This window comes from Plectropomus leopardus, chromosome 7, assembly GCF_008729295.1.
Source record: "Plectropomus leopardus isolate mb chromosome 7, YSFRI_Pleo_2.0, whole genome shotgun sequence".
Taxonomy (NCBI): domain Eukaryota; kingdom Metazoa; phylum Chordata; class Actinopteri; order Perciformes; family Serranidae; genus Plectropomus; species Plectropomus leopardus.
The window spans coordinates 27,947,551-27,971,987 of record NC_056469.1 but is presented as its reverse complement, the minus strand read 5'-3'; the positions used below and the strand labels follow the sequence as shown (position 1 = coordinate 27,971,987).

Sequence of the window (24,437 nt, the reverse complement as noted above, 5' to 3'; positions counted from 1 at the left end):
TGCTCATCGACAGACCGGCGGGGAAGGGTGGAGAAAAAGACGGATGCAACAGTACTCACTGTAAGCACAGAGTAAACGTTAGTCAGACATCTGAGCGCAGAGAACAGAGAGAAAGTTGTTTGTATGGAGCTGAGGCGTGAACACTTACGTCACCTGTCACCTGGTACACCACGAGTCTGCTCCGACAAGCACCGCAAACACATGTTCTGCACACGCACTCACACAGGCAGATACACACGGAGGTGAAAAGATCCCGGTTTCTTTGTTTATTGCCAAACAGAGCAGTGAAAACACAGTTATGATTTATCATAACACACTGTGATGTTCTGGGTTTCAGATGTTTTTCTTTACATTAAAGATATTTCCTGCCTTAACACAACATTCAACAGTTATCCGTCTCATTCAACACAAAAGCTCAGGGCTATAAACTAATGGAATTATGTGAGACAATTAAACTGCTAATGAAACAACCTGAGTCTGCGAGCGAAACTCAAATAAAATACGTTAACAAGCGTTAGAAATGCATGATTAGCACGGGGCCACCTGACAGCGATTATGTATGCACAGCACGTATTTATCAACTCTCTCTTGTAAATAAAAATAATCTTATGTAAATGCTTGTGTCTATCTTTGTGAGAATTAATTCAACACTCAGACCTTGAGAGAAAGGACACTGTTGGAAAATGAAGTCCTCACTTCTGCTGTTACACTGGTGAGGATAATTCTTTTATTTCATTTGTTTATTCGGCAAGAAAAATGCTCCGTGATCAACAGAAAAAAGTTTGTAAATGAGCCTAGAGGTCTGATTTCCATCTGTTGTTTTTGGTCAGACGTGAAAAAGGAACCATAAACAAACAATAAGGGGCATGACTTGGTTTGATGATTGAGGTTAGAATCAGGTTCAGATTAGGCATGAAGATGTGACATTTAAAGTCCCAACAAGTATAAAAGTACAAATATGCATGTTTATGTTTGTGTGTGTGTGTGTGTGTGTGTGTGTGTGTATGTGCGTGTGTGAAGTCTCTACATCATGGCGTTCCTCTCTTCCTCTTCATTCTTCTTCTTGCCCCCTTTATTTACACGTTTGATCACTACAATGAAGACAATAACTGCAACAAGAAAAAATAAATAAAATAAATAAATAACAGCAACATAAAACTATATAATAACATGAGACAGTAAATTTGGAGCATGTCCTAGCTGACACTGGGTGAAAGGCGAGGGACGCCCAGGACACGTCACCAGACTATCACAAGGCCGACAGATACAGACAACCACTGATGCTCACATTCACACCTTACAGCTGATTTAAAGTCAATACTGAGTATCTTCCTGTACAGAGTGTCCATCTGACACTTTGGTTGTTCTAGATAAAACAGCTGCACAATGCACATTTTAAGAAGGCTTCTTAAAAGTTATTGAAACCAATCCAATGTCTGTTAGATAATATGAATAAATTAACTCTTAGTTCATTAGCTATTTTATTATTATTTATTCATCGTAAAAAATTAAGTAGAAAATGAAAAAACCTACTGTGAATCTTTGTTCTTGTCTGTTAACTTAAGTGTTTATTTTTGTCATTCTCACATCTTTTTTGGGGGGAAGATACACTTCATTAATGCGTAAACCATGTTGGCTTTTTGCTTGCGTAGCTCGCATACTTGCAGTGGTGAGTGTGGTTGTAGTAAGCTTTGCACTGCTCCGCTCCTCTCTCCTTGGAGCAGGGCGGAGAAACGCGCTATACTTGAAGGCAAAACCCGAGACTCTAACACTGAGCTGAAATAAAAAGAGGATTCATACCTTCTGTAAATAACGTAAACAGTGTAATACTCTGTTTTTGTTTATGGTGTGTGGTGCTCTTAAACACACACAAGCTTAATAAGGTGTATGAGTGCTGACGAACATTGTGCTCCCTGTTGTGTGCATTAAAGTAAACCACCTCTGCGACAGCTGACATAAAACAAAGGATCGGATCGGGCTCTATAAGTTAAATATGCCCGATCATTCAAAAAATGCCTTAATTGGCCCAAATCCCAATGTTTGAGATCAGATCGGGACATCCTTACCAATTTAGCAAGCAATGTTTATTTGTATAGCACTTTTAGCAGACACCAGTCACAAAGTGCTTCACAAGCAAAACAAAATAAAACAAAAAAATCAAAATAAAACCCTGATAAAACATACAATAAGAGCAGATAAAAACACAGGATAAAAACTTAAACACTATATGCTACCCTAACTGCCTGTCTGAACAGGAAGGTTTTTACTTGCTTTTGAAAAGAGTCCAGTGAGCTCAAGCTAGCTGGGAGACTTTTCCAAAGCTTAGGAGCCGCTAATTAGAAGGAGCAATCTCCTAAAGTCTTGAGGTATGTCTGAGGAACACATAGAGAGCCCTGAGAGGAGGATCTAAGGGCTCAGCTGGTAGTATGGCGAAATAGACGGTCAGTTATATATTGTGGTGCGTGGCCATGTAGGGCTCTTTACGTGAGTGACACGTTTCAAATATTGATTTTGAAATTAACTGGTAGCCAGTGCAACAAAGTTAAAATTGGAGTTATATATGACCACCTATAGGACTGAGCCAGGAGCCGAGCAGCAGCATTTTGGACGGTTTGTAAGTGGTGTAATGAGGATTTGTTGAGGCTGATGAAAAGAGAATTACGAATGCATGTATCAGCATCTCCATTTCGTTTGTTGATGCTTCGGACCTAAGTTTGGCTACATTCCTGCGATGAAAGAACCATGATCGAGTCAGCGTCATAATTTACATAACCTGTATGTCTTTAAACTGAAGCCGGAGAACACGCAGAAAACCCATGCTGACACGGGTAAGGTAGGTTTGACCCGTAATTTCGAGCACCAAAATTTTGTTGACATGTAAACAAACACACATGTTTGACCTTGATCACTTTTGCTCACCTTGATAATTACCATGACAGACCTAATAAAGAGTTGATTTAATCAAATAACAGACTTTTATATGAAAGTTTGTCAAACTTACCGCAGAATCCCAGAACACCAGCCAGGATCCCGATGGTGGGTCCCAGCCCGTAACTGAAGGCACGATCCTCTGGTGCGATGTAGCAGTAGCCCAGCTCTGTGCAGTTACACACTCTCACTGGTGAGAGGAGAGAAGAAGACACGTGAGCCATTAAATGTTTATCAGAACATGATGTGCTGTTTGTCTGTAAAGGACGCAGCTGAGGTTTTTTCTGTATATATATAAATCCCATGAAAAGAAACAAACCAACAATGCTTTCTTTCATTGTTTTCAGGGTGTAGAGTGGTCGTCTTCTAATTGTAAAGTCTGCAATTTGATCCCTGGCTGCTGCAGTTCATGTTGAAGAGTCCTTGGGCGAGATTCTGGTTTCATGGTCGCCTTGGCTACCAGTGCATTAATGTGTGTGTGTGAATAGGTGAATGGTGCTTGTGTTGCATTGCTCTTTGAGTGCTTGCTGTGACTTAAATGGTGTGATGTAAATGCAGATTTACGATTTATCTCAGCCCTGGACATGCAAGGCAACCTGCATTTTACTGCTAAAAAATAAGAAATAAAATGCAGTCTCTAAACACTTACTAAACACCACTTCACTGTCTGTGGAAGAAAGCCACACACACAGATGATAGAAATCTTTTTACAAATTGGTCACAGACAGTTGTGTTGGAGAGGTTCATGATTGTTTCTTTCGTCTTGTCTTTTAGTGACTGCTGGAGGGTGACCTTACAGATGTTCATGTGTTTTATTAGTTTTTATGTTATTCTGCTGATTGTTTGGAGCGTGTGCAATAAGATGCATAACAAATCTCTGTGTGAATGGACAAGAAATGTAATCTTATGTTTAACTATTGTATGTACGGTGTGTGATATCCTTTTTTTTTTAATTTCTTTTTTTTTTTTATCTTCGTAGCTTTTTGCTTACTGTCTGGATAATTAAAAAAAAAACATGAATAAAAGGGTATAAAAGAAAAGGTCACAAAATAAATTTTATGTTATGCAAAAAATGCTCAACAATTTCCTTAAACAGCTGGGCATCGTAATTTTTTGTAAATCTTACTTAAATAGGAAGAAAACAGAACATTTGTTAGGGATTATTTTCAGCAGCAGATTTATACGCATTTTGAGCTCTCGTGAGTATTTACAAAAGCAAGGAGGTGAATGGGGGATTAACTTCAAATAAATAAGAGAATATGTTCATGTTGGGAAAATATTACACATTGTAACAGTTTGGCTACATTTTTAAACACTTTTGTAAATATTTATTTCTACTTCTATATGCTTTGACTGTATGGATCACAATTTCCTCCTGGGCATCACTGACGTATTTTTGACTAATGTGTTTTAAATGTTTTAAAGACAAAATGGAGGTCAATGGCACACACAGCAATCGCCTATTATATTAGTGATGTACCTAATCTAGCCTCCTTAAGTAGAGAAATTTAAAAACACCTTTCTCATAGCAAACTTTGCAAAGAAACAACTCAATATAGTCAAGGTCAGACATTTTAGGGGACGTAAACATTACAAAAACATATTTTTGAGTGAAGGTAATTTTTAACTTAAAGAATGAACTCACCCTCAAACGTATGTGTGACTCCCATGCCTGCATTGTCTTTAACGTTAATGAGGAGTTTGAAAGTCCTGTCTTCAGTCGGTGTTTTCTTCAGCGTCAGCCTAGCTGATGTACCTGCACGACATGCAAAGGAAACAAGGAGAATGAAACGATTTGTACAACAACATCCTGTGATACTTCACTTAAATAGTGCGGGGTGTCGGCGTACCGTCGATACTCCTCAGATCCCAGTTGGGAGATTTCTTGCCGTGCTCAAAAGTGAAGGTAAAGGGCTCAGAGAAGGGGGCGCTGTCTTTGTCCTGGGCCTTGATGATGACAGGTTCGGGTTTCTTCACGCAGATGAAGGCCTGCTTCTCCTTCAGGGTGGGGATGTTGTCGTTGACGTCCAGCAGCCTCACAGACAGGACACGCTCAGCGGACATGTCAGGGTTCGCTTTATAGGGAAAGCAGAAAATTAATTCTTAATTAAACACTACTTTGTTATGATACTACAATGGAAAAAAAATATAAATAAGACCAAGTATTGGTAAACTGTAAAGGAACCGTCTGCATATATGTCCTTAGAAAAACTTATTCTCATAATAGAAAACATTAAATATTCAGAAGATATGGGATCCTTTTCTTAGTGTCTTGAACATACAAATTTTGGAAAGTTTGACAGTTGTTACATTGGAAAATATACCAGATGAGCTGAGTTTATTTGGAGATGATGATTTGTTCCTCTGCTAGGATCAGGATGGAAGCCTTGCATAACCTTTTTTATGTCGATCAATAGTAGGATGAGGTTGGACATTGGTGATTACTAATGGCTGATGAAACATTTTTCCTATTATATTTCTTTTCTTCAAATTTCAATTTAATTATTTCTTTTTCTTTTTTTTTTTTAAAAAAAATTTAAATGGACCTGATTTTTCCATGTTTTTGTGTCTAAGTGACAAATCAGAATAGTGCAGCCAGCAGCAATAAAACAGGCCGCAGTGTAATCCCTGCAGGCAACTGAGCATCTTCAATTAACTTCCACTTTAAGTGCTCACTTTTTGTCACTGACAGGTTCAGATTATTATGAGTGTTTGACAACATTATGGAAAAGATCCTAGTTGCTGTAAATTGTTTATACCTTTAAACCTAAAAAGTATTTTAAATTATTTTATAAACACCAAAAAAAAAAAACCCTGTGATATAAATTTTTATCTCACCCCTTCTCAAATGCAACTACGGTGACTTCCGAAAGTGTCCACTGTTTCTCTGTCCAGCTTGTCTTTGGTTTTGATCTCTCCTGTGGCAGTATCGATCTCCAGCCAGCCCCGAGTGTCACCGTCCAACTTAAAACTGCGCACAAACACACATCAGCATTCACACACAAAGACACACACAGAGCGAGCAGATATTTGAAATAATGCACGACACATCAGGCTCTGAACGGGAGGCCGGAGGGAATAATGCTAGGCAAAACAAATCAATAGTCTCGTTTGGGTACACGTGATTGTCCTAACTTCATCCTGACATTTAAAAATAAAGCCAGTACAGATCTAGTGGAACAATTCATAAGCTATGAAAGCTATGCGTGTGTGTGTTTGTTCTTCTATCATGCAGAATCTCGTTAAAGCTCGTAAACCGCACAAGAATGTGGACATAGCGTCAGCGTTGTTTCCCTCTGGTTCTAAGATGATGCTTTGAATACCATATTTGGGGATACGATTTGAAGCTTTTTGGATAGATGTGACATCAGGAAACAAATAAAACGAATTTAAGACCTTTAAGATTTAAGAAATGTTACAATTTTGTGTTTTGAGAGTAAAATAGCTTCAACTTTGTAGAGGTTTTTGGGGGTTTTAGGGGGACTGCACTTTATAGCATGAGGCTGATGTCATTCTGTATTTCTAATGTTGTCAACAAATCTCATGGAAACACCAAAATTAACAATACATTAGTGCATCTGTGACTCTCGGCTGAAGACCTAAATCTCAAAACAAAAAAGGGATACTTTTTTTAAAAAAAAAAAATCTCAAAGTTCTAGTTGGTAAGTTATAAAAAAATATCTTTTTGTCATATTTGCTGAAACTGTCACTACATCCACACAGCTGTACGTGAGACTGAGTCAGTGAGATAAAATGTCCTCCTCCTCCTCCCTGCTTCTAAAGGCATTTGCAAGAATTTACCACAGCTTAACGAAAACAACCAATTAGGTACAAGGAGCCTAATCAAAGATAAATCAAGATCTTGTTACTGCATTGCCTCTTTCAACAACTTAACTTACCATAAGATAGCCCTTTTCTAATCACTCACCACCAGATTCCTTTGACAAAAACAGTAATTTTACCTTGCAGAAGACGGGAGTCACTGGTCTACTGCTGTCACGATCAGTTAGCTAGCTTGTGTTATTGTGTGATTTTCATATCCGAACTATCATGGCGTCCACAGCAGTACATTGCTTAGTTTCTGTGCCGGTGAGGGAAATAGAGGACTATGGGTAACACTGATAACAAAATTCTCAAAGATGGCTGATGGTGCATTAGTCACAATGTCATCATGCAGAGACCTATGTCAGGTCATGTAGAAAAACTTTTTAAGTAGGCTTGGGAAAAAAGCCATTTTGGCACTAAAGACTAAAATTATTATTGCTGGATCTGAAGACATAAAGGCTTTGGGTGAACATACAACACAGTGCATGTTTAGAAGGATCAATGCATTGTTAATTAAATTTTGTCTCATGAGATTTGTCTTCGTCTTATTTCTGTGTGTTTACCCGATCTCTTTGCCCTCTGGATCCTTCGCCTCCACAGTGAGCAGCACTGATCCCTTGGTGGTGTTTTCAGGCACAGTCACATCCAGGATGTCCAGACTGAACTCTGGAACCTCGTCCACGTCGGTGAGAGACACGGAGACGAAGGCTGTGGATTCGCTGCCGTACTCCAGACCCTTCATCAGCGGCTCTGGGTTACGAGCGTCTATCTGGAGCTTGAGGGTAGGAGAGGACTCAAAGTCCAAAGGCTGTTAGGAGACAAGAGGGTTAGTTAGAACAAGGAGACAAAGATTATTTTACGCAGTTGTAACTCTGCTTCCTGCTTATCCAAGGCATTCTGGATTACAATAAAAGGCACATTACATTATTAATTCCTAACACAAGTCGGAAGAAGTCAGATCCAGCAGCTATAGATAAGCTCACACCCATGTGAACAGCAACAGTCAGGGAGAGTTTCAAACTTGTTGTATTATATAAGATTAGACAGTTTGTATTAAACTCCTATCCTATGAATAAATAGGACTTTTTCCTAAAAGTGAGTTGAATTAAATCATCTGTGTGTGTTTGTGTGGGAGACATGCAGAATGGAGATATCATACCTTAGCTACAACCAGATGGCCGATGCCTTTGCCGTCGGTCTCCACAGTGAAAAGTTCATCATCGTTGCCAGCAGTGATGTGAAACTCGATAAGAGAGCTGCCGCTGTCTGGATCATCAGCGTCTGTTGCTCTGATGGTGAGCACTGTGTGTCCCACAGGAGTGTCCTCTGCCAGAGTTTGACTGCCGTACTGAACACCGACACAGAAACATAAAGAAAATCAGCCAAGCACAGCGAGGAGTAAGAGACAGGAAGTGGTTCACATACTTACATCTGTCTTCTCAAACAGAGGCATCTCGTTGTTGACGTCAATGACCTTAACGACGACCTTACATTCTGTGCTGAAAGCTGTAAAACAAAGGGGTTAAAAAAGTGCCTCACCTGTTCATACAGGTGAGTCACATCATGCATGGAGTGTGTGTTACCTGGGTCGTTCACTCTGACATTGAGGTTATACATCTGATGGTCTTTTCGCTGCAGCGAGCGCAAAGCCTGGATCCTTCCAGAATCAGCGTCGATGGAGAAGGCTTCGGGTGTGGTGGAGGGATTTTGGGACAGGATGGTGAAAGTCAGATGAGAGTTCAGTGTCCCTTCTTGATCGTCATCGTGGGCCAACAGCTGTCCAATCAGGCTGCCTGCAACCACAAGAACCAATAATTGTTCTTAAAATTAAGGTCTCTTTTTACAGTAAGAGTTAATCCTACAGAAAAGATACAATCTTTAACCCAACTCCAAAATCTGTTAACATAACCCCCAAATGACCTGATCCAATACCTTCATATAAGGCACTACATTAAAAGTTACACAGAGTGGGAAAAGATTAAAAGAGACGCAACAACCTGGTTGTTTTTGTCTGGACTGCAGCAGGCAAGGAGAGCCCAGGTCCCCGGAAATACGCAGGATTACTTTTCATAGTGGCCAAACAATGTAATTAAACTGTTATATGACATGGCCAAGCCCAAAAAGACTTTTTCGTGTTGACTTGCATTATGAAGAGAAAAGTCTGTAAATCAGTGGATACTTGTTTCACCATCAGGATTTTATCCATTCAGTCTGATAACATTTCTATAGTCTAAAGGGGCCACAAGATTATATTATTTGATCCTCACTGAAGTTAGCAGGGGGCTAAACTGGAAGTTAACACAAGTCTCTGGTGCACATGCTGTATGGGACACAAAGTCCCCGTCATCCCCAGATCATCCAGGTAATTTAATACGCAGCATTTGAACCATTTTTGCTTCACACACCACTAAGCAACTCCCTTCGGAATGAACTAGGCCCTACATTAAATGCAGTATCCAGTTCTCATAACATATCGACGCCTCCACCAGTCACACAGGGACGCACATCCCCAAACGGAGCCGAAGTGGGGAGGGTTATGTGAAATGATCTGTGTGTACAGCTTCAGAGAAATCAGGCCCCTTCCTCTTTGTGAGTTTGTCTAAGTGTACTGATTTCCATTTTAAAATGTATTTAAGTACATTTTGGGCTGGACCACAGCAGCAGGGCAAAGTCGTGAGTGAATGCCATCACTTTGTGTTTCAAATTGAGCAGTAGCCATCTTGTGTTTCATACATGGTGCAGCTATATATTAGGTTTTTTGACCCAGTGTTGTTATGTAAGTAATGGATCTGATCACTTCTCCTCAAAGCACTATTAAGTATAAATCTCGGAAATGTGGTAAATATGGACCCAAAAACACAAAACATAGTACAAATCAAATCAAACAGAAAAAGAATTATGAAGATGCAATTTAAAGCAGGAGAAAAGAAGTTAAGGAAATACTTTTGTTGAATGAGGCGTAAACTTCGAGCATATACAGCACTTGAATATAAATAGGTTATATGATAACCGAACACACATCTTACCTACAGGCTCGTCCTCCTGCACCTCAAACACACTCTCCTCGTTTGCACACGCAGGTGCGTTTGTCATTCACATCCTCCACCAAAATTTGAATCTCCATGGGCGGATCCACCTGTTTGTCATTGTCATCCACTGCGAACACCACCAGGATGTACTGAAACAGAACCAACACAAAATCAGGAGTCAACTCCAGAGGAAAGGTATCATTTTTACACGACTTAAAACACGTTTATAGAGAAAAACTGTGTTGTGTACCATGTCCTTGTCTTCTCTGTCCAGCTCCTCTATCAGAAGTATTTTTCCTTCTTCTGTGATCTGGAAGGGGAATTTCAGCTCTCGCTCTTTCTGCACTAACTTGTAGATGGCGTTGGGATCATTAGACTGAACCTGGATCCAAAAAAGGAGAAAAGAGGCCACATTTGCATGGTCAGTTACTGGATATAGAGTTGGTATAGTAAGCGTACTTTAACTTGTCTGCATTTGTGCGAGTTGGTTTCCCACCACACCTTTGCGATATCCAGAGGGTACGTTTCCTTCAAGTGCTCTCTAACAGTTATAGGTCCAGGATTGACCCAAAGGTTTTGCTGCACGACGATGCGCACTCTGGCGCTTCCACTCAGCGCGGTCTCCGACGCTCCTCCGAGATCCTGCACGCGCACAGACAGGGTGTAGTCTGGGTCCTCCAGGGGGTCCACGTTCCTCCTCCTAATTTCTGACAAAACAGAGAAGGATGAAAGCTTCACTTAAAGACTTTTCTTTCTTTTTTTTTTTTGTCAGCCGGACATTGTATAAACTGGACAAATGAGGCTGACATGATGAATAGACACTGCACATTCGTTACCTTACTGAAGCTTCTATTTTCCTTTGTATTTATTACGAACAAAACAACTGAGCTAACAAACAATAATAATAATAATAGTAAACAATAATTAAAAGTAGTTTATGAAAATTACTGACATATTAATAACTGTGACCAGAGATATGCAGGTATGTGTGAGGAGGACAAACAAATAAATAACAAATTAATAACAAATAATAAATTAATAAATAAGAATCAATTGTAACAATAATGATATTGATAAATTGTTCAAAACTATTATTAGCAATAATAATAATAATACTGTTAAGATGAAACTAATAATTAAGAACAATCTAAAAATATTTTAATATGATTGAAAAATAAAATATTTTAATAATACACATATAATTATATAGTGTGAATAATCTTGTGTCTCTTAAATTAATTTCTGATTCTTTTTTTTCCTCTCTTTGTCTCCCCCTCCCAATGCCATTTTGCTTCCTTTTCACTATCTATTAGGTGTAATTGCTCATTTTGTACAATTTTGTACAGTTATGGTAACAGACTTTCTCTTCACCTCCCTGCACTCTTAATTTGAGTTCAATTCACTTGCCAAGAAAAAGACATGATGCACAATGAATTAAATATTAAATTTTTATAGATATTGCAATAAGATCCTTACCATGATGTCTTTTGGCCATGATAATCGTGCGGTGAAGGTCTGATATTGTGGCAGTCATAATGATAATAATATAAAAGTAAAAATAAATATGTAAATGGTGGTTGAACATCACAAAAAACCTTTTAGCAGATCTCTAATTTCTGAGTGTTGAGTCACATGGATTCAATCTTAGTGATTGGTGATGGCTTAACCACTCTCCCCGGCTGAACTCATCAACTCGGCACCCAATAAATCACAGCAGCAGCACTAATCGCTGTCGTTTCCTCACTGCAGTCTGTGTTTATCTGCATTGACACCACCCGTCACTCTCACACACACTCTGGCTTTACACAGCACAAATCCCACGGCTGGGATCACTCATGACTTTTAAGATTTTAGAAACACACGTGTGCAACTGAACAAAGTATGTGGATGCAGCAGTTGTACGCTGCAGGATTAGTTCTTAACTTTTCATGAGATTTTTTTTTTTATAATTTTTTAATCATGAGATTTTTTATTCTGCTGGATACAAACCTGCTCTCTCCACGCAGGTGAAGAAGGGGTTTTCTTCATAGGGGATCTTCTGCACGGGACAGTAGTCGTTAAACTTTGTCTTCAGAGCATCGATGCTCTGGTCTTCTCCTCTGCCATATCTGATGCCTTCTCTGGCTTTAAGCATCTGTTCTCCTGTTAAAAAGCAAACACATCAAATATTGTTCAGTTCAAACAGCTCACAGACGTAAACAGGCGTCTTCAAACACAGACTCATTCACATGCTCACACACACACACACACTCAAAGTAATCAGCGATCAACATCACGCGACACATTTAGGCAATCTGCCTCCAATCAGCGTTAATCTTGAGCACACAAGATGAGCTGTTTAATCTGGATTTGCAGTGGCACTATACTGCCAGATTACAGGCAGAGAAGGGCAGATTACAGACTTTCTCACCGACGGCGCACCTAGTTCTGTGCGCTGATGTCTGGGTTCGTGTCTGTGCGCCGTTACCTGCTTCTGTGGTGGAGATCTCTCCGGTGTTGGGGTCGATCTGGAACAGATGGATGTTTTGTTTGTTGGGGATCTGGCTGACCAGGCTGTAGCTCAGATGAGCGTTGGGAGTCTGCGGGTCGTCCCGATCCAACGCAAACACCTGGGCAAAAGGGACGCCTGGAAGGAGAAACAAAACTGATGCTTAAGTCTTATCCTACACAGAGAGGAAGAGAAAAGAGCGTTTGAAAAAGAGAGAAATGACCGCATGCCAGTGAACAAAAAAAATACTACTTTAACCCATACGCATGCCAGAAAAACTACCCTGTAAAGGATTTTAACCTTTTGAAACCTGAGCAAACTGGCTTGATTTCTGTCAAAAACATGAAAAAAACAATACAATACTGTGTATATTGAAAACAATTCATATTTGTGTTTTTTCCATCTAAAAATATAGCTGGACATCACAAAAAAATTAATTTAAAGGGCTAAAATTCTGAAAATGAATGAATATTTGATATTTATAATTACGACTGATGTTGTTTAAAAAAATAAACTAAATACAAGTAGAACATTGTATTCATGTATAATATTTTTTATAGCCTGATTTTGAAAAGCACGTTTTGTGCACAGAGCGATACAAGTGTGTGTGATATTAAAGCAGGCCCAAAGGGTTAATGACACTTACTATTTATTTTAAAAAAATTCCATTATTGTCACCTGCAGTGGTTTGTATGCTCTAGATTTTTACAGTTTTAAATGTGAAAAACCAGTATAGCTGTGCTAACTATTCTAAGGCCACTGTAGACATTTATATCAACCACTGTTAGTTTTAACATTTTTCTTTTTGGCATTAGGGATTTAGGGGTATCCCCTCCTTTTATTCATAATACACACCTGCTGGGTTGTTTTCTCTGACTAAAGCTGTGTAGTCGCTCTGATTGAAGTATGGAGCGTTGTTGTTGACATCCAACACATTTACTGTCACATGAACTGGACCATCAACAACTCTATCATCTGCCAGTGCCTCCACCTGGATAAAGACAGACACACACACACACACACACACACACACACACACACACAAACACAAGTGTGTTTCAATGGTTTTAATACATGTTTTCTTGCAACTACAATCCACTACTTTAAATTTCTGTGTGCTTTTAAGAAGAGAGAGGAAAACGTTACCGCGATCACGTAATGGTCCTGTTGAGACCAGTCCAGAGGCGTCTCCAGGTACAGCCACCCTTCCTTTGAAATCTTAAAGTAGCCTTTACCTTCTCCACTCAGTCTGAAGCTGTCAACACCTGGATGGGTCACCTGAAACTGTCGAGGGAAAGATGGGAAGAAAGTAGGAAAAAAGGAGACTCGTAAAAACAATAATGGATTCAGTCATAGCCTTTTGACACTTCATTTGGTCACACACAAAAGGAAACAAAACATTTCCTCTTTGGGACTCAAACATTTATCAAAAAAAAAAACCACGTCAGACAGTCATGTCCAAAGTCCTGGGGGCCAACTGTTCCCCTAAAACTGATTTTAAACGGCCCTCATCTTGGCTTTCAAAATTATTAACACAATGTTGGTTAATCAAGCAAGATCACTTGGCTTTTTTTATTATTTTTTTTTTTTAAAACATGAGAAAAAACATGAAATTAGTAAGAAGTGACCAAAAATATGCCCAGAAAATTAGCAAGGGCTGATTATTTGATATTATCCAAAAACAGGGAAAAATGCTCAGAAAACTACATTTGTATATTGTTTTTGTTTTTTTTAATTTTACCTTTCTTGTGACTTTTGACTAATTTCTTGCAAATTTTTGCATCATCTCTTGATAAGCTGCTCATCTCGTCTTTTTTGACAGAAAGCAAGCCAATTTGCTCTCATGTTTTTTAACGTACAATCTTATTCTGGAAAGTAAAACACAACTACAGCTCTCCGATTAATGCAGAGGACTAAAAAGTACATAGTTTCCGTCTGAAATGTAACGGAGCATAAACCGATTTAAGTGGAACTCAAAGTTGTGCTTAAGTACAGTACTTAAATTGACTTTATACCACTGCGTGTAATACCTGATACACGGGATATGGCACCAGCGTTCCCTCTGGCACATCCAGCTCCGTGTTCTGAAACGGGCCCTTCTTTTCCTCCAGATCCTTCCCAGCAGCCTATCAGAGTGCAGACACAGAGGTCAAAGGTCAGTGATTACCGTACAGGCGGAGGTATAACTGAACCTCTCACACTCAACGCCCACATTTGCCCTTTTCGCTTTAGCTCCGTACTGTAGCCGAATGTAGTCAGGCATTGAGGGCAGGCTTTTACAGTCCAGTTATTTATTGAACCAAAATTATGTGACAAGAGGGGACACTTTTCCACTGTAGGACATGAGAGCAAAGTCTACACACGAAGGACTAACACTCGGTAACAATTCACACTTCTTATTGAGTGTTTTAAATAAGTCACTAAAGGTTTTCTTGCACAGGTTTCTTAATTTGCCAATATGCACACATGTATGGGCGAAGTATGAGACGATGAGCTCCGGGGCACAGACGTGCAGAAGGCCGGACCGCCTCTCCTGCACGGGTGCAAGAAACTCAGATTTCAAAGTCATTTCTAGTCATTGCACATTTCTCTGCAGTTTTGTGTCTCTTTGTAGTTGTTGTCTGTCTCTTTGTAGTTGTTGTCTGTCTCTTAGTGATCATTTAAAGTCTCATTTAAAGTCTCATTGTAGTTGCTTTGTATCTTTTTGTAGTTGTTTTGGTGCCTTTTTGTGGTAGCTTTTTCCCTTTTCGTAGTCCTTGTGGCTTTTCTGCATCTCTTTGGAGTTGATTTGTGTCTCTTTGTAGTCATATGGAGTCTCTGTAGTTGCTTTGTGTCTCTTAGTAGTCATTATGTGTTTCTTTACAGTCATGTCAAGTCTTTGAGTGATCTTTTTGAGTCTCTTTGTGGTTTCTCTGTGTCTCTGTGCAGCTTTTTTGTATCTCTTTTTAGTTATTTGTCTGTAGTCTTTGTCTCTTTGTATGCAACTGTTATCCATGTCTTTTAGCTGTTTCGTGCCTTTTTGTAGCCATCTTGTGTCTCTTTGTAATCATTTTACGTCTCTTTGTAGTCATTTTTAGTTACTTTGTGGCTTTTTGTTGCCTTTGTCATTGTTCTTATGTCTCTTTGCAGTTGTTTTTCATCTATTTGTAGTCATTTTGTGCCTCTTTGTGATCACTTTGAGCCTCTTCCAGGTCATTACTTGTCAGTAAATTTTGTAGGTGAAGGCGAGGGGTTCCCTGAGTCTTGGGGCCCCTGGGCCTGTGCCCAATAGGCCGGTTTGGTAATCCATTCATGCACACATACACCAAAATATCCCATAAACTATTCATGAATAAATCCAAGCATGAATCCACACTGTTTCACACACCCTTGAACAGGGTCACATATTTGTGCGTTTCTTATAAATATGTATTGCAAGACATCAGTAACAGTTGGCTGCGTTATGTACTCACAATGCTGAGCAGGAGCGGGAGCAGCAACAGATGCATCATGGGTGTCATGATCGCAGCCTGGAAAGGAAGGAGAGAGGAGAGGAGGAGGAGGAGATATGGGGTACATGCAGTGGTGTAGGAGAAAACAGGAGGTTGAGGAGGCAGAGAGGTGACATGAAAATGAGGATTTAAATTATACATTTGAATTCTACAAAGCATAATATTCACTGTGATCTGATGTTAAATTCACATCTCACACTTGTAGGAACAATGGAAATTGATGTTCTCTAGAAACAATTAACCGCAGTGACTTAGTATGTATGTTTCTCTGTTCATAACGAGTTATTGATTCATGAGGACAAAGTAAATCTGTCCTTGGGTATCTACACATGTACATGCTATCTCGATGTGTGTGTCTCCACCTACACAACCAGGTGAGCCACCCACCTCCACGCGCAGGAGAAACTGAAAGTCAGAGCACATATGCAATGCAAGACTCGGGTGATTTTCACAGTGGGTGTCGACATGACGCAGGTAGCCAAAGGTCAATTTAACCAAAGACACTTTACAGCAGCCTCAGAATAACATAACAACCTTCACTGTGTTTGTATGTACGGGTGTGGCTTTTTGTTTAAAAAGAATGAACACATTATACTATCTATGAAAGAGATAATAATCTAGCCTAGTAATTAGGCTTCAATGAATTCAATTTGAGCATATCTGGAAGTAGAAAATGTGTATCTCCACGAAATGCCCTTCTTTTATTTTAATGTTTATTCAACTCTTTATTTTTACTCATTTATCTCAAATGTGAAACACTTACTTTCTCTATGTTTGTGTCTTTGTTTCTACATTATGAAAAACCTAACTACTAATTATGACTGTTATTGTTGCTAGTAAGTGAAACCAAATGAAGAAAAATGTCCAAAAATGACATAAAATAAAAAGAGTGGACACATTTTAGCCTTCTAACTCTCTACATGGGTGATCATAAGGCAGTGGGTCCCTGGGGCAACACCGCCCCTCTTACATTAGAGAAAGACACATAGACTTTGTGCTTTTGCCACATTTGTCGGTATTTTGCATCTCTTTGTGTTCATTCTGCACCTTTTTTATGGTTTTGGATCACATTAAGGTAATTTATGTCTACTTTAGTTGTACTGTGACTCTCTGTATATTAATTTTGTATCTTTTTGCAGTTCCTTTGCATCTCTTTGCAGCCATTTTAAGTCTCTGTTTGGTCAGTACATGTTAGAGTAATTTGAGTGACAGTTTGCAGATAAAGGCCAGGGGGGCCTGACTCGTAGGCCCGTTCAGTAATCCATTCACGTCTCTCTGACATCCAGAGTTACATCTGGAAGATTAAATGATAATTTCGTGTGTCATACACTTTGACGCTGCTCAGCAACAGTATTTTCAAGTGATTTAAAGAAGCTATAAATTCAGCCAGCAGCAGCTTTTGTGCACAGTAGTTTGAGTTAACTTAGCACAACACTACTTTAAATGACAGAAAATACTGGCTCATGCCAAACAAGTCTAACATAACATCAATGAAATGATAATGTTTAGCAAATACATCAAGGATATGTTGATTAATGGCCACGTTTGACATTTGTGGACGACAGGTGAGACAGAAGGCTGGCGCAGGAAAGTGAAGGTGACATTGAGTCATGACTAATGACCTTTTAGTAGCACAGCACACTTTTAATGTCACCGCCCTGGTCACACTCCTAATTAACAGAACTTTAAATTTTACTTTAATTTTAATTAAGTCACTTTTAATTGTATTTCGGTCTCTGTGTCAATCACTACTCATAATTTAAAAAATTACAGATATCCACATTGACTTAACTGACCTCCAGTGAGTGAAAAAATATTGTTATTTGAATTATTAAATGTATTTTTCCAGCAAAGGACTGATGGACAAAGTGGTAAAATCCTAATTATCTGGGTGTTGCAGGCCCTTTCTTTCTCCTTTAAGCACAATGACTGGATGACCTCTGTCAGTCTGCATTTCAGCGGCTCTGACAGCAATCTAATATCCTATACATACAGGTAATATCCTCCCCAAAAACAGTCTCTAGCAACAACCCAGGAAGCCACGAACAAGCAGAGCTCGGTTGTCAGATATGCCAACACCTGACGCTAAGGCCCTGCCAAAGTCAAGTGAAGATCACAGCACTTCTGCAACAAACTAAAAGCATCCGACACATCAAACAGCCTGGTAAAACCAAAAGTTAGTCCAGTTTGTGTCCTATTCATACCCCAAAATCTACTCTAAATACTTGACATTTCCAAAGCTGGGAGACAGGAGAGCGAAGAGACTTACCTTGGCGGAGAGATCAAGCGAGTCACTCCTCAGACCTCAGAGTGATCTGAGCAGCCCCATCCTGTCCTGTCAAACGTTAACCAACTGTTAACCAGCAATGTTTTATTGGATCTAATGATTGTCTAATCACCCTGCCCTCGGGGGGAGTTAGCCAATGAGGGATCACCTGGTGAAAGAGAAGGAGACAGGAAGAACAGAACAATGATATGCACAGAAATGTAAAATACAAGTCATCAGTACTTAATATTAGCCACTGATTTTCTGATATAGTGCTTGTAGAGTGAGTCTGTCTGGTGATGTTATAGAAGCACAATAAAACTCATTAGTCAAGTACTTTTTAGACTGCCAGTGTGTGAACTGTGAACAAAAAAAAGTAAAATCACAGCAAAAAAGAAATAAATAACAGGAGAAAATTCACTAGGAATCTGCTGTTCAGCGTTTAAGTTTCTAATTTCCCCTCAGACTTTGACCTCTGCACCTCTGCACTGTTTCCTGTCAGATTTTCCATTAGTGGCAATGCCTGATAAGGAGCTGTGTGTAGACAATAGGGCTAACAGATTACACTGACAATGCATTGCATCATGAGAATTCAAACCCATGGGGTCCTCTAGTATGATCCAGCAGGTCAAGGCACCTACTATAAAACCGGCAAATAGCAGATATAAAGTTGCACAAAATTTCCAGAGATAATTCACTGAATTGTTCTTGATGTAAAACTAATTTCTGGAATTCGATTCATTCCTTTGCTAAATCAGTTTTGGACATAGAGGTTGTTTAAACCCATGTATTTACTTATTAAAGGGTATGCACAAATTTCAATTTGATGGGAAAAATGCAGAACATCAATTACTATAACATATTTTGCAAAGAAATACATCCTTACTTTATGCTTTTACTTTATGCTAGCCCATGCCATTTTTTTGCTGTCATTTGATCCCTAATCAAGACAATCTGGTTTACTGAAGGAAACAAATGTTTTGTAATGCAAAATAATGGAACTGAAAGCATGTGATTGAAAAGTATGATTAATTGCAATTCACTATTGAAATTCTGCAAGTAATCACAGTTAAATATGATTTGTTTGATAGCCCAAGTATTTATCTATATGTATGTATATGTGTATGTATAACAGTATACAGTATATTTGATTTGTTGTATGTGTCAGCTTATTTGGGAATATTGTTGTGGAGGGTAGGGATGGACAGATATGATGATGATCAGTGTACTCTTATGTTTATATGTTCATTAACTGCTGATAATTGCACATATTTAAAATAAGATAATGAGAAAGAAAATTATTTTGATTCCGTGTCATGGCCTTGCCGTTTACTACTTTTCCACCTTTTAAAAAGTGAAGAGATGAATGCATCAGAAATGCCTTAAAGAGCGAGTTTCCTCACCGAGTGTTATGCTTTATCTTCATGGTCCAACCTCACATACAGTTGGGATTATCCCCGAAACATCCTGATGCACACACTGGGCTTTACAAGCTGCAGAAAGCTGTTCAGAAACAAAGCAGAGATTTTTGTGAATCTGCAACTGTAGAAACACAGGCTGTGAAGTGAGTCATCATTTCACAGCACCGTTACTTAACTAGAACCTGTGACTGCCGCTGTGTTGATGGTTCAGCTGAAAAAGCCATTAATTCAAATGGAGGTGACTCAGTTACATAAAGCATGGATCCATGTACCTAGTAATGGATATTTTGGCCAGTGTGCACCAACACCATCTGCCTGACACTCCCTGGACTGAACATGCAAACACACACGAACAAATACACTCCTTGGGCTCCTCTGAATGTTACCATAGCAACATACTGTATTTTACTGCTTTTCTGACAAAACGGAGTTTAGGATCTGAGCAGGCGGCGTCTGAGCAGGATGTTCGGTGTCACACTGTGACCCAAATCTCTGCTCAGTCCCTGAGCAGTCAAATCAGTGCACTAAATCAGCTGTCACACACACACACACAAATATAGAAACAGGGGGACTCATTTTGTTTCTGAAAGTTCAGCGTTAATGTCACCTGACTCATCCTTTGTCAGCTCAGTTGTGTAAATGTGTCTCTTTTGTGTCAAAGCTGAGTCACCCAATATCTCATTAGTAAGATTCAGATGACAGACCATAGGTGACGGTTTCAGTGCAGGGGAAGGGGGGGCACGCCCCCCTCTAAATTAGGATGATGTCATTTTATTTCAATAAGCAAGAACAACAAGTAGCAAAATACAATACATTATATCAACCTGTTATTTATTTACAGTGAGTGCAAAACACAACATGTTATAAATAAACTCAGAAAAACCATGGAATGATCATCACGCAAATATGATCAATAGCTTACAACTGGTAATATCAGCACTTGGGGGATCGACAGGTCACATTTGGCAAAAGGACGAGGAAAGCTAGAAGACGAGGGAGAAAAGGCTAATATTAATAAAATCAGAAACGTCCTTCTCTCTCAGTTTCTGCCGGTAATCTCTAAAATCAAACATTTATGCCACAAAGACACTTCATTTGCCGACTGTCCAGTCCATCACAGAGGCCGACAAAACTGAGCTCAGTCCACTTAAGACTGCAACATGTGGATGGTGGTGCAGAAATGTTGCAAACACCTCTCATGTGCACCGTGCTGGCTCAGCGTGAACACAGGACTGAGGTTTGAACCATCTGATTTTTTGCCTTTCAGATTCAGGCTTCCCTCCAGCCCAGGTTCACTTATTCTGATCTCCAGGCTGAAACTTGTTCACCTGCTCAAACGTTTGGTGCAAGGTTAAAAAACAAGAGTCTGTAGGTCTCCTACAGCACAGAGAGGTCGTGGCAGGACTTTGACTTCAGCCAGAACGCCACACTGGGATTGTTCTTTGCTACCACCTTGTCAAGGAAGCGTTTGGCCTTCATGGGAAGGCTCTCACGGCGTGTGCTGCAGCTTATGTGCCTGCGACGCTTGTTGGCTTCTTTAGAGTCTCGGCGTAGACGCAGCTGACGCACCATGCCGTGAAAAGCCTCCCAGACGTTGTGCTGCATGGCGGCTGAGGTTTCGATAAACTTGCAGTCGAACACAGCAGCACAGGCACGACCCTCTGAAACAGGAAGTCAATGATCAGGACAGGCACATACAGGGTCGATACTCATTTTTACCGATTAATTTCTGTGACTTTTCCATGACTTTGAGGCAAATTTTAAAGACCATGCATTCTCTGAAACGACCATTGATTCTTCTTATCGGTTCTTTTTCATTTCTATATAATAGCTTTTTTAAATATATGATCAAAAAGAAATTTTAATTTCATTTTTTAAACTATGTTTTAAAAATGGACTAATAAATCTACCTTGTACCTTGTATTATTTAAAAAAAAAATCAGAAGAGGATTACTTAGGATAACTTTTCCAACAATTTTTCAAGCCTGGAAATTACAATTTTCAATTTTCTTGACTTTTCCAGGTATTTCATTATTGAACAAATTCTGATATAGAAAACTGGCTCATCACACAGTAACAGACAGAGATTGTGTCTCCTCACCGCTGGCTGACACCTCTCTACGTCGCACCAGGTCACATTTGTTTCCCACCAGGATGATCGGGGTGTGCTGGGCAGGACGGAAGCGGCGCAGGGTTATCCGAAGTTCGGAGGCTCGCAGGAAGGAGGTCCGGTCGGTCACAGAGTACAGCAGCAGGTAGGCATCACCTGTCTGCATGTAGTGCTCCCGAGCCCATTCATCATCAGTCTGCAAAGAGAAACACGATTAGATAAAAGGTCTTACAGTGCAGTATGGGCCAATTTACACAAGTCATCCTGCTGTCTTGTTGCTCATCTCTGCGTTACCTTATGGAATCAAAAAAGATAGTTTAAAAAAAAAAAAGGAAAGGCCCTGAAAGTTACTAAAATTTTATAGTAATTCTGTAACATAATTTGATGATGATAATTTCCTTGGCCATTTTTCATTGGATTTTAAAAAAATAATCATTTTGTGAATCTATTAATTTCTTGCACTTTGTAGAACTTTTTTTTCCTTTTACCTCTGCATCCCATGTGTCAAGCAGAGTTATAGTTGCAGGTTCTCCGTCCACTTCAATTTCCTTTTCACAAACTTCATCTGGAATTATAAACACAAGGAAACATTACATTAGTAAAATCATAGACTTAGACATTCTGTTAATAGTAATGTGTTGGACATAATCATTAGACAATCACTACAGCATTATATTATCAGGAAATTAATAACAATAATAATAACAATAGTAAACTTTACTTGTATAGCACTTACAAACCCAATGTTAATTAGCCCTTTGAAACCTGTGCAAGTTGGGTTTATTTCTTTGAAAAACAAAAGTAGAGGCAATGAGCAACTTAAGAAGAAAAAGTACAAAAAATACCGGAAAATTTAAAAAAAAAATAAGACAAACCAGCCAAACCAACAAACAAAAATGGAAAGGTATTAAAAGAAAAAAGGAATGACCCGAGGAAAGCGCTTAAATATGTACATATAATTTTGAACACTACAAATTTTAAATAATTACGAAAAGTGTCTGAGAGCACAAGAAAAGTGATGTTGATCCAGGTCTCAAAGGGTTAACAAGTGCTTGATGCTCAATACAGATTATAGTGCCTTTTGCCAGATTTTATGGTATTTGACCTTCTCTGTTTGTATAATATTAAAGTTACTGATTAAACTTGTTTTTAGGGATTTTGTTTGCTTTTGTTTGTATCCATCTAAAAATTATCATGAAAATAATAAATATCTGTTTGCCTATAACACTATCACACAATACTGTGATAACAGTACAATAAGTGTCATTATCTTTTTCTCACCTCCACATAGCTCGCAGTCGTCGCTGTCCATGCTGTCCGCCGCCCCGGCGAAGATGCTTGCAAACGCCGTCTTGCCCACCCCGCTGGCCCCTAAAAGCACCACCCGATACGGGCCCCCGGGCTCCGTGGGCTCCCCGGCGGAGTCGGTGGAAATGACCGAGTCTGAAGATGACCAGCTCCCGCGGCTCCCGTCCGACTCCCCGGCGGAGCTGTTGCAGGACTTGGAGCGGGAGATGCAGGCGGGGACGCGGGCCAGGAGGCTGTCGGTGAGCAGGTGGCTGCCCGGGTCGCAGATGCTCCAGCGGTGGAGCTCCGTCTGCAGGCGGAGGCTGTGCCGGCGCACACTGGACAGCATGGTGCCGGAGCGACGTGAAAATTAGATGAACTGTGGTGCTTTAACTTATATTAGGGTAAACACCCCAAAAACAAAGTAAAACTTGTCGACCTCGCCTTAAAGTCCCTTTAAAAGCGTTTCACCCGCTTCAGATACGCATCATAAATGTCCATCAGTTCCTTAGATCACAAAGAGGAGCATAAACTCTGTCCTGTTTATGAAACTTTGTTGTCTGCAGCAGTTACACTCAGAAATAATTTATCTCAACCTTAATGGGGCTGATAAAAACAGATTAAACTTTCTATAATCCCAAATTCAAACGCAAAGACGCGCATTAAGAACAAAGTTAAACTCGAGCATCGCAGACGCGTTTGGTTTGCAAATCCCGGAGCGACATTTACAGCTGGCTTCTTCGTCGTGCGTCTGCTGCAGTCTGTCAGTAATCTCCATCTGAGAGCGTCTACAGCTCCGATGGGTTTCCCTGGTTTATAAAGAGGAGGAGGAGGAGGAGAAATCTCCCAAGTGGAGCATGAGTGTTTATGTGAAGAGGTGGGTATTTACTGTTTTGACTCATTCGCAGGCGATGGGCTACTGCTCGGATTATATTTACACCAAAAGTGTATTGAATTGTGCAACATGGAAATTAAAATTAGTTTTAACAAATCTCTACATGGATGAGGTTTTGTGGAGATTAATAGATTTGCTCTTATATTAATAATCCAGAGACATGGGCTGGATTGGTGGAAATAAATAAATATATGAAATAAAAAATGTACATTTATTGGTCTTGAAGAAGGACTATGTAACTTTTAAAAAGAGAAATAGCACATTTTTCTGCTTGAATATGAAAAGTTGACACTTTGCTGCTACAGCCTCAATTGCTTTGTTACAACCTGCATGGTGGCTAATGTTAAAAAAGTAGTGTGCTGCTTAAGACATTTATTTATTTATTTATTTATTTTTTAAACTATGGAGTAAAAAGCTGCAAATACTTCTGGAAATGTGTTGCATGACCAGAGAAAACAGAGCAAAAAGGGTTTTGCCATTTCCTTTTGTCAAATAAGTAGAAAACCTACAACTACCAGAATGCACTGTGCCGCATAAGACAAATAAAGGCTCCCGCCTGCAGAAAACAATATGGTGGCCTTCTAGTAAATAAATAAATAAACAAACAAAAAATCGTGAGTTACGGTTAACATTGTGCTATAATTTGCTTCTAAATACACTTTAGGTAAATTTAAAAAAAGTAAACAAAAGGTAATAA

At 39.5% G+C, this 24,437-nt stretch overlaps 2 protein-coding genes across 2 annotated transcripts; both read right to left on the bottom strand.

Annotated features, from left to right (window-relative positions):
• Positions 1–257: 257 nt before the first annotated feature.
• Positions 258–18,118, bottom strand: cdh17 (cadherin 17, LI cadherin (liver-intestine)). Its single transcript, XM_042490141.1, is given in 20 exon segments — positions 258–1,109; positions 3,002–3,118; positions 4,574–4,684; positions 4,779–5,030; positions 5,793–5,899; positions 7,317–7,561; positions 7,913–8,101; positions 8,183–8,259; positions 8,337–8,546; positions 9,780–9,840; positions 9,842–9,931; positions 10,033–10,164; positions 10,284–10,489; positions 11,772–11,924; positions 12,250–12,408; positions 13,126–13,261; positions 13,417–13,554; positions 14,301–14,396; positions 15,723–15,779; positions 18,031–18,118. Coding segments are annotated over 19 exon segments (2,613 nt in total). The 5' UTR covers positions 15,771–15,779; positions 18,031–18,118; the 3' UTR covers positions 258–1,023.
• A 2,625-nt stretch (positions 18,119–20,743) lies between these two features.
• Positions 20,744–23,864, bottom strand: gem (GTP binding protein overexpressed in skeletal muscle). The gene is made up of 4 exons (XM_042490743.1): positions 22,840–23,864; positions 22,047–22,123; positions 21,550–21,754; positions 20,744–21,109 (listed from the first exon to the last, which is right to left on the bottom strand). The coding sequence occupies exons 1-4, from the start codon at positions 23,192–23,194 to the stop codon at positions 20,826–20,828; spliced, it is 921 nt and encodes a 306-aa protein (XP_042346677.1). The 5' UTR covers positions 23,195–23,864; the 3' UTR covers positions 20,744–20,825.
• Positions 23,865–24,437: the final 573 nt, after the last annotated feature.